The sequence below is a fragment of the Canis lupus genome, chromosome 37 (genome assembly GCF_003254725.2).
Source record: "Canis lupus dingo isolate Sandy chromosome 37, ASM325472v2, whole genome shotgun sequence".
NCBI classification, from domain to species: Eukaryota; Metazoa; Chordata; class Mammalia; order Carnivora; family Canidae; genus Canis; species Canis lupus.
Window position 1 is genome coordinate 11585888 of NC_064279.1, and position 16182 is coordinate 11602069.

At 42.0% G+C, this 16182-nt stretch overlaps 1 protein-coding gene across 3 annotated transcripts in view; it reads left to right on the plus strand.

The window, feature by feature from the left end:
• Nucleotides 1-14814: 14814 nt before the first annotated feature.
• NOP58 (NOP58 ribonucleoprotein) overlaps nt 14815-16182 on the plus strand; it is a 31826-nt gene continuing 30458 nt past the window's right edge. For 2 of the 3 annotated variants that reach the window (XM_035710726.2, XM_025441750.3), the window contains exon 1: nt 14817-15090. In XM_035710726.2, coding sequence (XP_035566619.1) covers nt 15046-15090 — 45 coding nt within the window. In that variant the 5' untranslated portion in view covers nt 14817-15045. Of the gene's footprint in view, nt 15091-16182 lie in introns of all 3 variants that reach the window. The other variant, XM_035710727.2, reaches the window with a different exon arrangement.

The following is a 16182-nucleotide window of genomic DNA, read 5'->3' on the forward strand; positions in this document are numbered from 1 at the left end:
TCCTATTGTAGGAATTTACCCAATAGTGACACAATTGTTTACAGCATAACAGTTCAAGGATGTTCCCTATAACATTGCTGGTAATAGCTAAAAAAACTGTATACAATTCTGTGTCTATCAGTGGGGAATCAGATACATAAATTATGCTACATGGCTAGAATAGAATCCTATGCCATCAATTTTTAAAACAATGAATCTGCCAACAGCATTTTTTCGCAGAACTAGAACAAACAATCCTAAAATTTATATAGAACCACAAAAGACCCTGAATAGTCAAAGCAATCTTAAAAAAATAAAACTAGGGATGCCTGGGTGGCTCAGTGGTAGAGCGTCTGCCTTTGGCCCAGGGAGTGATCCTGGGGTCCCAAGATCGAGTCCCACATCAGGCTCCGTGCATGGAGCCCGCTTCTCCCTCAGTCTATGTCTCTGCCTCTCCTCTCTCTCTGTATTTCTCATAAATAAATAAATAAAATATTTAAAAAATAAAACTAGAGGGATCCCAATTCCAGACTTCAAGTTATCTTACAAAGCTGTAGCGATTAAAATAGTATGGTACCGGGATCCCTGGGTGGCGCAGCGGTTTAGCGCCTGCCTTTGGCCCAGGGCGCGATCCTGGAGACCCGGGATCGAATCCCACATCAGGCTCCCGGTGCGTGGAGCCTGCTTCTCCCTCTGCCTGTGTTTCTGCCCCTCTCTCTCTCTGTGTGACTATCATAAATAAATAAAAAAAAATTTAAAAAAATAGTATGGTACTGGCACAAAAATAGATACATAAATCAATGGAACAAAACAGAAAACCCAGATATAAATCCACAATTATATGATCAATTAACCTTTGACAAAGGAGGAAAAAGAATATGCAATGGGGAAAAAAGTCTCTTCAACAAATGGTGTTGGGATAACTGGACAGCTATGCAAAAGAATGAAACTGGACCGCTTTCTTATACTGTAACACAAAAATAAACTCAAAATGGATTAAAGACCTAAATCCGAGACCTAAAACCATAAAAATCCTGGAGGGGAGGGGCACCTGAGTAGCTCAGTCAGTTAAGCATTCAACTCTTGATTTTGGTTCAGGTCATTATCTCAGGGCCTGGAGACTAAGATGGAGCCCTGCATCAGGCTCTGCAAGCAGTGGGGAATCTGCTTGAGATTCTCTCCCTCACCTCCTGCCCCTCTCCCCAGTCTCTCTCTCCCTCACCTCCTGCCCCTCTCCCCAGTCTCTCTCTTTCTCTCTCAAATAAATAAATAGATCTTTAGAACACAGCACAGGCATGGGGATCCCTGGGTGGCTCCGCAGTTTAGCTCCTGCCTTTGGCCCAGGGTGTGATCCTGGGGTCCCAGGATTGAGTCCTGCATCAGGCTCCCCCCATGGGACCTGCTTCTCCCTCTGCCTGTGTCTCTGCCTCTCTCTCTCTGTGTCTCTCATGAATAAATAAATAAAATCTTTAAAAAAAAAAAAAAGAAGACAGCACAGGCAGTAATTTCTCTGTTATTGGCCATAGCACCATTTTTCTAGATCTATCTCCTGAGGCAAGGGAAATAAAAGCAAAAGTAAACTTGGGACTAGTTGGAAAATAAAAGCTTCTTGGAGCACCTGACTGGCTCAATCAGCAGAATATGTGACTCTTAATCTTGGGGTTGTATACATTGGGTATAGAAATTACTTTAAAAAAAAATCTTCTGCACAGCAAAAGAAACAATCAACAATAATATTTTAGGTTTTGTGAGACAAACTGTCACCATTCTGCCATTGTGGCATGAAAGTAGCCATAGATAATAAACAAATGAATGGGTGTGGCTATGTTCCAATAAGCCTTTATTTATAAAAATGTGGTGGGATGTGTTTCATCCATGGGTGACAGTTTACCTTAGTCTTCTCAGAGCCCTGGACTGGATTCTCTCTGCATTTAAGAGATCAAGAGAAATAATAAGGCAGGATAGGAATGGGATATGACTTCACCATACCCAAGGGCCAGAATCCAGACATATGGCCCCAAGCAAATAAGCCTGGAGTATGCCATTTTCTTGTGACTCAATGAAAGGAAGAGATTGGTGACTATCTAGCCAGGCTGTGGCAGAGTCAGCTCTTTTTGTTACCAAATATCCTGTTTACTATTTTTCCTTTGTATAGATAATACTTTCTCCATCCCCAAAGAGAACAGCACAGAATTCCACCCAGGAAATATATCCAGCTTAAAGTCCAAGCTCTCCAAGTAATATCCAGTTTCCTCCAACATACCCAGATATGGCTCTTTATAGTCTGGTGATCTATGAACTAAAAAGACAATCTGCCCAGACATACCCATGCACATCACTAATGCAACAAAGACAGGAAAACTGAAAAACATTCCCATTTAGAACAAAGAAGAATTGAACACAGAGAACTCACTGTGTCACGGCAATTCTGAGATCCCACTGGGTAAATATGGTAAAGGTCTCTTTCTCTGGGGGTGGTCAATACCTCAGATGGTTCTGATGTCTCACAAAAGCCTGCTGCCCCTCAGGGATGCCCTCACTCCACTTGAGCTCCAATATCCTGTACTGGGCAACCATCTGCATGGATGTCTTCCTCCCCCCACCCAAGTTCTGACACCTATTGCTAGGCCTCCCCTCCACAGGACACCTTCTTACTCCTGGCAGGCTCTGACTCCTCAACCCAGGTGACACCATGTTGACACTTAGTTTCTCAGCTCCACCTAAGAATTTTGGGGAGGAATAGTTCAGGAAGGGAAAGAGAGAAAAAAGAAGAGAAAATAAAGGGGAAAAGGAAGATGAAAGAAAAAGCTCAAAGCCTTTTTTTTTTTTTTTTTTTAGAGAGAGAGAGAGAGAGAGAGAGAATGCATGGGGAGCAGAGGGAGATAATCTTTTTTAAAAAATATGTATCTATTTATTTATTTGAGAGGAGACAGAGAGAGAGTATGAGTGGGAGTAGGGGCCATGGCAGAGGGAGATGAAGACTCCCTACAGAGCAGTGAGCCCGATGTGGGCTTCCATCCCAGGCTCCATGCCCAGTGTGGAATCTGACACAAAGCTCAGTCTCACAACCCTGAGATCACGACCTGATCAAGAGTCAGACTCTCAACTGACTGAGCCACCAGGTGCCCCAACTCAAAGCCTTTCTTAACTTATTTCTTATTATTGAGGTATAGAAGCAGTCAGAATTTTTACCTTCAAGATTCCAAATTCTAGATTCTGTTCCCTTCTATTTCTTCTTACAAACCCATGAGGGAATTCTTTTCTGATCTCATCTTTTTCTTATAATATCTTGCCACATACTGTTAAAAATAACCTCTATTAAGTTTCTATTTTCTATTCCTCCAGGACTCAGTAGACACATAGTCTGCTGCTCAAGTAATCCCAGGCAACAATTTTGTCAACTGTTTTGTTGCTGCTGCATCTCATGACTAACCTTTTCATGGACAGATTTTAGATTCTTTGCAGCCCACCACCCACTTGCTATGTAAATGCCACATAGGTTTGTTGGTTTGTTTGTTTTTACAATTGCTTTCCACCTTAAGCAGTGAGCAAAACACATAAAGCCTCTACTCTTACTGAGCTTACATTCTATATAGTATTCTGCTAACATGTCATATGGTTTTATTTTAGGAAGGGCATGACTGGTTTAAAATGTACTCAGGATTTGTTTAATCAGGTACAGTAAGACATGGAGACACAGAAACTGTCATAAGGGAAGAAGTTTTTTTTACTCACGGATCCCTAGAAGCAGGAGGCACGGCACGTCACACAAGACCACACAGCAACCACCATGAGGCAGATGGAGAAGGAGGGAGGGGGTGGAGAAGCCTAGGCAAAAGCTTTTCTTTTGGTTTTCTCAGGAAGGAATGGGTGAGGCAGAGTAAGCAAGTTGAGTAGTTTTAGGATTGGATAGCTTGATTTCCGTGGGCTCTTGGCAATAGGTGTGGTCCCCAGGTGCCCAGTACTCAGCCCTGGAGTGATTTAGGGCAGAAGGTTAGTATCCTGAACTGCAGGAACCTGACAAAAGGAGGTGTGGACTCAGGATCAGTTGGTTTGCATATCAAAGTCCTGTTCCCAGGTAAGTCCCTTACTACCTCTAGGAATTTGCTAACTCTGGAAGAGGCAGTTCCTTCCTGGCTCCATAAGGTCCCAAGATGGCAAAACATAAAATATAAAACATTTTATTTTATTTTATTTTATTTTATTTTTTTAAAGATTTTATTTATTTATTCATGATAGTCACAGAGAGAGAGAGAGAGGCAGAGACACAGGCAGAGGGAGAAGCAGGCTCCATGCACCGGGAGCCCGATGTGGGATTCGATCCCGGGTCTCCAGGATCGCGCCCTGGGCCAAAGGCAGGCGCCAAACCACTGCGCCACCCAGGGATCCCTATAAAACATTTTAAAAGGCAAGGAACACCGGGGCACCTGGTTTGCTCAGTTGGTAGAGTATATGACTTTTTTTTTTTTAAGATTTTATTTATTTATTTGAGAGAGAGAGAAAAAGAGAGAGAGAGGGAGGGAACAGGAGTAAGGGGAGGAAAAAAAAAAGGAGTAAGGGGAGGGAGAAGCAGACTCCCCACTAAACAAGGAGTCTGACCTGGGGCTTGATCCCAGGACCCCAGGATCATGACCTCAGCCAAAGGGATATGCTTAACGGTTGGAGCCACCCACGTGCCCAGGGCATATGACTCTTGATCTTGGGGCTATGAGTTCAAGCTCCACATTGGGTGTAGAGATTACTTTTAAAAAAATTTTTAAGATTAAAAAAAATTAAAGATTTTATTTATTTATGAGAGACAGAGAGACAGAGAGAGAGGCAGAGACACAGGCAGAGGGAGAAGCAGGCTCCATGCAGGGAGCCCAACATAGGACTCTATCCTGGGTCTCCAGGATCATGCCCTGGGCTGAAGGCAGCACTAAACCGCTGAGCCACCCGGGCTGCCCCCACTAAATAAATCTTTTTGAAAAATTAATCATTTCCTTTTACCAGGTGAAAGTAAACTTCTTTGTGGTTCATCCACTGCTGTCTAGGAAATGCCAAATAAAGTTTAGGTGTAACAATTTTATTATTTTGAATTTGAAGTTTAAATCTGAGGACAGTATTTTAAAAATTTATCAGAGGAAAAATTAATTTTTTAAGGATTTATCAGAGCAGACAAGATAGAACGTAAGTCATATAAGCATTCAATTTTTTTAGCATTAATCTTTATAAGCCAATCAAAATAAGAATTCTGTTAGACTTTAGATAAGTTATAATCTAATTTATCTTTTTTTTTTTCTTGGAAATGAGCAAAAGTATCCTGCATGTTTACTCAGAAAATGTTTCACACAATAGAAGAATCTTATTTAAATCTTGAGCAAGCTACTTTCTGAAGCATTTTATAACTGGATCTCTCCCTGTCTCATTACACACTGTGGTTTGTAATACTTGCTCAGTCAGATTATGGACCAATCTAGCGGTACATCTTGAAGATTTACTAACACCTTGTCCATACATAGAGCTTTCTCTCCAACTTGGCTTACTTCATTTGCATAGTTCCATAAGACTTTCCTATTTCCCTTTAAGAAAAGGAGAGAGAAAAAAGTCATGCTTCCAGAACCCTTTAGATTTCTTGAGAGATCATGAAGCTCTATACAAGTCAGAAACAACAGGTCCTATTCTATTTAGGCTTCCATTCTATTATATATTCAGGCTCATTCATATAGCTGTTATATAAACCAAATGAATCATTTTAAAGTTCTCTCGTCTTTTCCCTGAATCTATATGCCTGAAGTTAGTCAAACCGCAAAGTTTAGAGCCAACTAGCATGTTTATGGAGCACACAGTCTTCCAAAGACTGCCCTTACTCTGACACTAAATGTGAATTTTAAGGGGTTCTCAAAACCACTCTCAAGTTTGATAATGCACTAGAAGAATCCACAGAATTTATTGAAGGTTGTTATACTCATAACAAATTTTTAAAAGATTTTATTTATTTATTTATGAGAGACACAGAGAGAAAGAGAGAGTCAGAAACACAGGCAGAGGGAGAAGCAGGCTCCATGCAGGGAGCCTAATGCTGAACTCGATCCCAGGACCCCAGGATCACAACCTGAGCCAAAGGCAGATGCTCAACCACTGAGCCACCCAGGTGCTCCTCATTATTACAATTTTTAAAGAGTTATCTTTAATTAATCTCCACACCCAAAGTGGGGCTCAAACTCACAACCCCAAAATTAAGAGTAGCACACTCCACTGACTGAACCAGCCAGGGGTCCCTCACAGTTTCTATTTATTACAGGGAAATGATAAATATCAAAATCAGCCAATAAAAGAATATGTAAGGCAAAATCTAGAAGAGCTCCAAACACAAAACTTCCAATGCCCTCTCCCATAGAGTTAGGATGTTGTTACTATTCCAGCAATGGTGGTGTTCAACAATATTCATGGAGTACTACCAACCAGGGAGGTTCACCTAAGATTCTAGGTCCAGAGTTTGTTTTTTTTTTTAAGATTTTATTTATTTATTCATGAGAGACACAGAGAGAGAGGCAGAGACACAGGCAGAGGGAGAAAAAGGCTCCATGCAAGGAGCCCGATGTGGGACTTGATCCTGGGACTCCAGGATTACACCCAGCTGAAGGCAGGTGCTCAACCATTGAGCCACCCAGGCATCCCAAGGTCCAGAATTTTTATTAAAGTTTCATCACATAGGCATAATTGATTGATTGATTGCCCTTTGGGTTGAACTCAGTCTCCAGGTTAGTCACATGGTTGGTCACATGGCCAATTCCCAACCTAAACAAAAACAGTGTGACAGATATTACTTCCCAGAAGCCAAGGGCAAAGGCCAGACCTCTCTTTGAATAAAGTCAAATTATTTCCCATAGATCTTTGAAAAGACTTTCAATTTTTTCTTTCATTGTATTCATTTTCTTCCCTTTGATAGTAATCTTTCTGATTGCATACAAATGACAGATTTTTTACGTTTTTAAAGATTTTTTATTTATTCATCTGAGAGAGAGAGCACAAGCGGCAGAGGACAGTGAGAAGCAGGCTCCCCGCTGAGCTAGGAACCTGACCTAGGGCTTGATCCCAGGACCTGGAAATCAGAACCTGAGCCAAAGGCAGAAGCTCAACCATCTGAGCCACCCAGGTGCCCCCAATGACAGATTTTTATGATAAATTAATCTTTAGTTTTCAAAAAGACGTGGGTAGTCACAGATACAGAAATATAAATGAACCATTTACAAAGGCTCCTTGCCTTTCTTTTACACGGAAGCAAAAGGTTTTCTTCATTTATATACAAACAGAAAACTGGTAGCCACAGTTTTCTAATCCAGCTAAGGGCTGAAAGGAAGGAAACACAAAATATAAAACTCAGCAGCTTGTTATAGCTGTTCCAGGTCTCAAAGAGATGTTTTCTATTCACAGACACATAAAATATTTTTAAACTCATAATGACCCACAGACAGAACAAACAAACAGAAAGACAAACCAACAAATAACCAAACACACAAACACACACACACACACACACACACACACACACACCAGAAACTCATGTATGTTAATTATACTTCAAAAATAAAAATAAAATAAAAAAAAGACAGACACTCCTACTCCTGCTACCCAACTGTGACCAGACTCCCCATGTCTGTCTGCCTTCTGGCATAGAACAAATAAATGATCATATCATAAACAAACAAATAAATAAATACCATACTCCATGTTTCTGCCACCAGCAATCGTACACAAATCAAAACCAGAATTATATCCAGACCTGGTCATTAATTAGATAGAAACATAGGACCAGAAACACAAGAAAAGACTTTGAGTAAAGTGCTATTGCCACATGAAAGTGAACTCAGGAGTCAAGAAGATTACATCTAGGTAAAAATAGCCCACATGGTACCCTTTCCTGGCAATGCAGTCAACTCAGATCTAATAGGTAAAATCTACGTGAGGGCACCTGGGTGGTTCAGTTGGTTAAGCATCTGCCATTGGCTCAGGGCATGATCTGGGGTCCTGAGATCAAGCCCCATATTGGAATCCCTGCTCAGTGAGGGGGAGTCTGCTTCTTCCTCTCCCTCTGCTGCTCCCCTTGCTTGTGCTATCTCTCTTGGTGTCAAATAATAAAATATTTCTTAAAAATAAAAATAAAAAATAAATAAAATCTACCTGGACTTCTCAGTGGCATTGCTAGGAATGCCAGAAGAAGTCTAAAAGAAAGTCATTTAGAAAAAAATTAGCTTGCTAAGAACGTTATTAAATGGGCCAATATTTAAAAGACTTGCATATCACAAATCAAAACAAATGAACAAAATATGTATTAAAAGGAAAATATTCACTTAATTTGGTTACCAAGGTTCTTTAAGGAAAAATAGCAGTTTTCTTACATGAATATCTTATCTGTAAAGTTTCCCCCCTGTCTGCAGGTATTACCATAGCAAAAGGCAGGCATAGAGTTGTTTTTGTTTGAGAGTGTAATTTACATGAAGTCTCAAGATTTCATTTAATTAGGGATCCTAGAACTAAAACCTGGTTTTGTTGTGTTTTGTTTTTGTTTTCTTCCAGCACAATATGGTGTGTGTGTATATTTTTTTCCCTATGTATAGGATGTGAAATGTATGGTTACCTTTAGTGGAAGCAAGCTGTGTCAATTTTGTTCCTGTTCCTTTAATTTCCTTCTTGATGTCTCCCTTTGGTCCACTTGAATTTTTGTCTTAATTCAATTTAATTATGTAGTAATCATTGCCATTTACTAAGCACTTGAATAATGTCAAACAAAGGTATTATCTTGCTTATTAGTCACAATAACTCTGTGAGGTAGATGTTACTCCTATATTACACACAAGAAAAGTGCCAAGAAGTTAAATCATTTACAAGATCTATTAAGTTGTAAGAGGCAAAGCTGAGATTCGGACTCCTGCTTATTTCTACTGTATCGTAATTGTGTTGTACTTGTCTGCTTTCCCCATCAATCAATAGCAGCTCGAGGGCAGGGATTATGTATTATTATGTGTCTTTGACCAGAACAAAGTATAGGGTCTAGTACATAGTAGACATAAATCAAGGAGTTATCCTTTAGTATTTTATAATTTTTAAACATGCATAAACCTTATTTTTGAAAAAGCTATATTACGCTCCATGTGGACAAGGAAAGGTGAAGTTAGAGTGGAGGTGTTAATGTTAAAAATAGAGGTCAGCTAAGTCTATTCAGGCCCATACCATGATATAGTTCAGGGTCTGGACCTTAGCTTTACAAGTAAGAAACTCGATTTTGACCATGAATCCAGAGTTGATTAGTTTAGAAGAAATTGATTTTTGCTCAAGCTCACAAGAAAATGATGAAAGATGGGCAGCCTGGGTGGCTCAGCAGTTTAGCGCCACCTTCATCCCAGGGCATGATCCTGGAGATCCAGGATCAAGTCCCACATCAGGCTCCTTGCATGGAGCCTGCTTCTCCCTCTGCCTCTCTCTCTCTCTCTCTCTCTCTCTCTGCATGTGTGTCTCATAAATAAATAAAATCTTTTAAAAAAAAAGAACACGATGAAAGAGTGTAGCTGTAATTTAACTGGTCAGAGATGAGACTTTTGGGGGCTATTTTGTAGTTAGGTGACACAGCTCCCCAGAATACAGATCACCTCTATGTTCTCTAGGTAGGCTACCCTCTCTGGAGCTATTCAAACTGCTTTGTCTCAATGTTCAAGAAACTTTTTAACTAAAATAGTCAGGAACTGGGATGCCTGGGTGGCTAGTGGTTGAGTGTCTGTCTTTAGCTCAGGGCATGATTTTGGAGACCGGTGATCGAGTTCTGCATCGGGCTCCCTGCATGGAGCCTGCTTCTCCCTCTGCTTGTATCTCTGCCTCTCTCTCTGTGTGTCTTTCATGAAAAAATAAATAAAGTCCTTAGAAAATAATAATAATAATAAAATAGGAACTAATAGAAATATATGCTCTTCTTGATTTATATTGGGTCTACAGTACACAGGGCAAATAAGGGAAAGACATTAAGATTTTCATTCAGGGAGTACCTGGGTGGCTCAGTCAGTTAAATGTCTGCCTTCAGCTCAGGTCATGATCCCAGGGTCTTAGGTTTGAGTCCCATGTTAGGCTCCTTGCTCAGTTGAGCCTACTTCTCCCTCTCTCTCCACAGCTCCGCCTGCTTGTTCTCTCTCCCTCTCTCTGTCAAATAAATAAAATCTTAAAAAAAAAAAAGATTTTCACTTGGGGCACCTGGCTGGTTCAGTCAGTACAGCAGGTGACTACAGCATGTGACTCCTAATTTCGGGGTGGTGAGTTCAAGCCCCACTTTCAGTGTAGAGATTACTTAAAAATAAAAAAATATTTTTAAAAGATTTTATTTATTTATTCATGGGAGACACACACAGAGAGAGGCAGAAACATAGGCAGAGGGAGAAGCAGATTCCCTGCGGGGAGCCCAATGTGGGACTGGATCTCAGGTCTCCAGGATCACGCCCTGAGTCGAAGGCAGATGCTAAACCACTGAGCCACCCAGGCGTTCAAAAATAAAATATATAAAAGAAAGAAAATATTGGGATGGTTGGGTGGTTCAGTGGTTGAGCATCTGCCTTCGGCTCAGGGTACGACACTGGGGTCCTGGGATCAAATCCTACATCGGGCTCCCCGCAGGGAATCTGCTTCTCCCTCTGCCTATGTCTCTGCCTCTCTCTGTGTGTGTCTCTCATGAATAAATATATAAAATCTTAAAAAAAAGAAAAGATTTTCCTTCAGGTACAGTCCTAAGGTACTCATCTGATGGCAAGAAGTCCTCAGAAAATGCCAGACTGGAGAGAGCAACAATAGGATCATGAAAGGAAATCATCCTGTATACATTTGCATGAGCCAGACTGAGTAGGAAAGCATGGTTGTTTAGAAAATATGGCTGAGATGTCAGCCTGTTTCCAACCCATGTCCTAACTGCCTCTCTTTCCTCCAAGTACCCACAGTCTCTGGAAGGAGAGGACTTTGTCAAAAAGAAAAACGTCTCCCAAAAGAACAGGTTAAGAAGCACAAAAGCTGCTTGCCTACTACGTGGAGAAGAACAAGAATCCCTGAAGGTGGTGTCATACAGAAAATGGGCAGTGGTATGGGCAGGACCTGTGTTCATTAAGGGGCAGCAGTCAACAACAGAAAGAGGGCACCACTAGCAGACACCAGAGCAAGAGAATGCAGAGCGACAGGTGGCAGCTCAGCAATTCTGCGATAGAGACAATCTCTATGGCTCATCCTCTGGGGATTCCTAAAGGAATCCATAAAGGAGGTTGTGTGATCTTGGCTTAACTTCTTTGAAAAGGCAAATTAAAGTAATAATAAGAGTACCTATTGCCTAAGTTTGTTGTGATAATTACATCGTATGATGAGCACTGAAAACAAATATTGTTACATCGATAAAAACCTTAATTTTAAATGGGGTTATTTATTAGTCACTCCAATACTGCCATACTGGTCATATTAGTCATACTGCTCTGAGAACATACCAGGCACAATCCTGCTTTGGTATCTTTGAGTAAACTGTTCTCTTTGCCTGAAATACCTTTCCTCTAGATATCATGAGAGCTGGCTACCTGAAGTCACTTACTCAAATGTCACCTCAATGAGGCCTTTCTTGACCAACCAGGAATTTCTTATTCTCCTATTCTGCTTTATTTTTCTCTGTAGCATTGAGTACTCTCTAATATACTGGGTATTTATTTTATTTCCCCTTATTAGAATATAAGTTCAATGAAGTATGGAGATTAAAAAAATGAAGTATGGAGGTTTTTCCATGTTTTGTTCATCGGTATGTCCTTAGTGCCTGTAAGAATGCCTGACAGAAAAAAAAAAAACAGAAAAAAAAAAAAAAAGAATGCCTGACAGAGGGGTGCCTGGGTGGCTCAGTCGGTTAAGCGTCTACCTTTGGTTCAGGTCACGATCAAGGGGTCTTGGGATTGAGCTCTGCACTGGGCTCCCCACTCAGTGGGTAATCTGCTTCTCCCTCTGCCCTTCTCCCCCCTACTTCCTGCTTGTGCTCTCTGCTCTCTCTCAAATAAATAAGTTAAATATTTTTATTTTTTAAAGATTATATTTATTTATTCATGAGAGACACAGAGAGGGGCAGAGACACAGGCAGAGGAAGGAGAAGCAGGCTCCATGCAGGAGCCAAATGTGGGACTCGATCCTGGAACCCTAGGATCACATCCTGAGCCAAAGGCAGATGCTCAACCACTGAGCCACCCAGGTGTCCCTAAATAAAAATTTTTAAAAATTAAAAAAAATGCCTGACAGAGTAAACACTCATATTTGTTGACTACATAAAAGATGTTCACTACTTGAACGACATGAAAGATCCAAAACATTTCCATCTGTTTATTACAGGCACATGGGGATCTCTGAACACAAGGATACCTTTCCTAATATCAGTTGGTCCCAAAAAGTACAAGGAGCCTCCATTAGCACCCTCAAATAATTTAATTCCATTATTCATTCAAATCGTTCATTTACTCATCACTATTCATATTTATGGAATCCCTACATAACGTGCCAGATACTAGCTTGGTACTGGGCCTCCAGCAGTGAACTTCCATGGAGCTTATATTCTAGCTAGGTCAGGCATGGGGCTAGAGGGTGGGGAGAGAACAAAATAACGATGTTTCTTTGTCATTCCACCATGTTAAGTCACTACTAAAGTTATAAACCCTTCTTCTGGGTTATCTATACTCTACCATAGTCTCCTCCTCATACTTCTTTGTACTATCTCCCCTTGACCTAGTACTTTGTTTAATGAAGTATTGAATTTCTTATTTTTCTCTTGCAACAGGGAATTTTCAGACAATTACTGTATTTGGACAAGATCCAAATCCAGAGTCATCTCTGAACCCCTGACTAATGCATCACTGAGCTGATTATATAAATGGCAATGTGCAAAGACAACTTCTTGGAGAAGCCACAGTAAAGAGGTTTCTCATTGAATAAGTGGTTTCGTTTCTCTTTGAGTAAAGCATGGAGGCTTTACATGCAGGGAAAATAATTTTACTTCCTGCAAACATTCATTCATTACATTGTTAAGAATTACTTAATGAGGGGCACCTGGGTGGCTCAGTTGGTTAAGCACCCAACTCTTGATTTTGGCTCAGGTCATGATCTCAGGTTCCTGAGAGCTCCACCACATCAGACTCCAGGGCTCTGTGCCTCCTGCTTGAGACTCTTTCTCTCTCTGCCTCTCTCTCTCCCTGCACACAAGAGTGTACATGCACTCCCATTCTCTCAAAATAAATTAAGTCTTTAAAAAATTTAATGAGATCCTATTTCATGATCAGCACATGATGCCCTATACAGATACAATTAAGTGTAAGATACAGAATGCACTTTCTAGCAGATGGCACTTCAGTTAAGAAAACTAGACAGAGGCACCTGCCTGGCTCAGTGGATTTAACATGTGACTTTTGATTCTGGAGTTGTAGGCTTGAGCCCCACCTTGGATGTAGAGATTATTTAAAAAAAAATAAAATTAAAAAATAAAACTAGATCCAAAAAGAGATATATATTATGAAATGATATAATACCACTAACAGACCCAGTGCTTCTACTTCACCCACTCTTCCTTTCCCAATCAAGCCATTTTGGTTTCTTTTTTTTTTTTTTTTTTTTTAAGATTTCTATTTATTCATTCATGAGAGACGAGAGAGAGAGAGAGAGAGAGAGAGAGAGAGAGAGAGAGAAGCAGGCTCCATGCAGGGAGCCCGATGTGGGACCCGATCCCCGGTCTCCAGGATCGCGCCCTGGGCTGAAGGCGGCGCTAAACGGCTGAGCCACCCGGGCTGCCCCATTTTGGTTTCTCTTGCCTCCCTGACCACACTGAATCTTATGGGTATAATCAACCATGCTCGTGTCTGTACCCTAGATTCCCCAATCCCTTGATTCCCCTCCCCCCTCATCTTTTCTGCTATTCAGTCCAGGATTTTCATTCCTCTTGATTCTAGGTTGCAGAGCCGCTTGGAGGAGGAAAAAAAAAAAGAAAAAATCAAGTTACTTAGTGTTCCAAAACTTTCCGCAAATTGCAACCTAATGTTTACAGCCATCGGCATATAAGGCCTGGAACGTGAGGAAGGAAATTTCACTCCTAAAAAAAGTCAGACTTGTGGACTAACAGAGGTTTTTAAATCCGTCACTCAAACTGAAAGGTCCCAGAAAAGCAACTTCCGCTAAGTCTAAATGCCTATACCCTGGAATCACTGTAACAAAAAACGGGAGAGGTCTGGGCAGCCCGGGTGGCCCAGAGGTTTAGCCCAGGGCGTGACCCCGGAGACCCGGGGGTCGAGTCCCGCGTCGGGCTCCCTGCACCGAGCCTGCTCCTCTGCCTATGTCTCTGCCTCTCTGTGTCTCATGAATAAATAAATAAAATCTTAAAAAAAAAAAAAAAAAAAAAACGGGAGAGGTCTGCATATACGTGAAAGACACCTGTGCTAAGAATCAGTTCGGCCGGGCGTGCTCGCGTAGACCGGGACGGTCCCGCGGCCGCCCGAGAGCCTCGCTTCAAGGCAGCGCTCTCCAGGTGTTAAGCGGCTGGCATTTCCCAATTCCAGACGCCTGGGGCAAACGGACGGAGACGGCTCCGCATTTCTCTCAAGATAAAATATATCACCTATAGGAACTTCAAAAATAGTAAAAAGCGACCTTCTTCCCTATTGGGTTTCAGCGCAGCTCACCGCTTAAAATCTCGCTTTAGTCCAAAGAAATCTCGCGACACTTTCTTTCTCTTTCTCGCTCTTTTTTTTCCCCTCCCCTCTCCCCCTCCCATCACCCACCCGGTTGGCGGGAACATACCGGAAGCGACGGCATGCTGCCTGTCGGAAGTGACGTCGGATCCCAGGAGCCTTGGAGAAGGAGAAGCGCGTTGAAACCTTCTACACACAGTCGGTTGGAACGGTCAGGCAACGTGGTCCGGTTCTGCGAGCAGGCGCGCGCGTTTGTGCCTGGCCTGCTGCGGCCTTGCAGGCCTTTGGGGGCCGCAAGTTTGGTTTCTTTTCACGGGTGTAAGAGCACGCGGCGGGCCGCGCAGTGCCCTGACCCGGCCTCACCATGCTGGTGCTGTTTGAGACGTCCGTGGGCTACGCCATCTTTAAGGTAAGTTGCAGATTGAACCGTTGGAGAGGCGAGGCTGGTGTTGGGCAGGCGAGGACGGGGAGAGACGTAAGGGGAGGGCGACAGTGCTCGGGATCCTGCGGGAGCCGTTTGTGTCCCCCTGCTCTAAAGTCAGGGAAGGCTGTGGGCCTGGGAGACGCGTGTTCCGGTGAACACGTGGCCGCGCCAGGTTCTGTTGAGAGGATTCGGCCGGCGAGAGAGGAGGGCAGGGGTCTTACCGATTTCACAGGTAAAGGTAAGGAACTTGAGGTTTATTCTGAGTGGTTTTAAGAACCGATTGAAAGGTTTTAAGGAGAGGAACGACCTGATCTAAAGTCTTTTAATGAAGTTGCTTTCCCGCGTGGAGAATATATGTTACAAGAAGCCAGAAAGGAACCAGGTATGTTTTTTGCCTTAATCTAGGTAAGATGAAAGTGCTTGGATTCAGGTTAGTATGTCGAGAAGCAAATGCCAGGGGAAATTTAGAAGGTAGAACTGGTGGCATTGGGCCGATGAAGACTGTGGGTTTGGGATTAAGTGGGTACGCGATGGTGGAGAAGAGAAGAAAAACGGGAGTGTTTTTTTGTTTTGTTTTGTTTTGTTTTGTCTTGTTTTTTTCCGGGCGGGGGTTGGGGGAGCAGATACTGAAAAGGTCCAATGTTGCTGTGAAACGTGGAGCGTCTGTGAGATGTGGAAGTGCCCTCCTCATTTTAAGTTTAAGACCTAAGGGAGAAATCTATGCCTGTGGTCATCAGTTTGAGATTTGTCTTAATAGGGAAAATCTGAAATTTAAAGATTATCAGCACGGAGCTGGTTAAACAATGGGACTTTCTTGAGATGTTCCAAAGTTGAGGTAAACTGAATGCTATCCATGCCATGCAGTCTTCTGACCTCTACAAATGTAGGAACAAAACCCAGAATTTTCGTATATGTGCTGATATTAGGGTAAAAATGCTGGGTAACGTGTATAGTACGGTTATGTATGTGCTATGAGTGCAGAAAATCTGGAATCAGCATTCCAAAGTGTTGATTTCGAGGAGCTTTTGACCTTTTTTTTTTTAGATTTTTTTTCAGACATTGAAAATACAGTTCCAT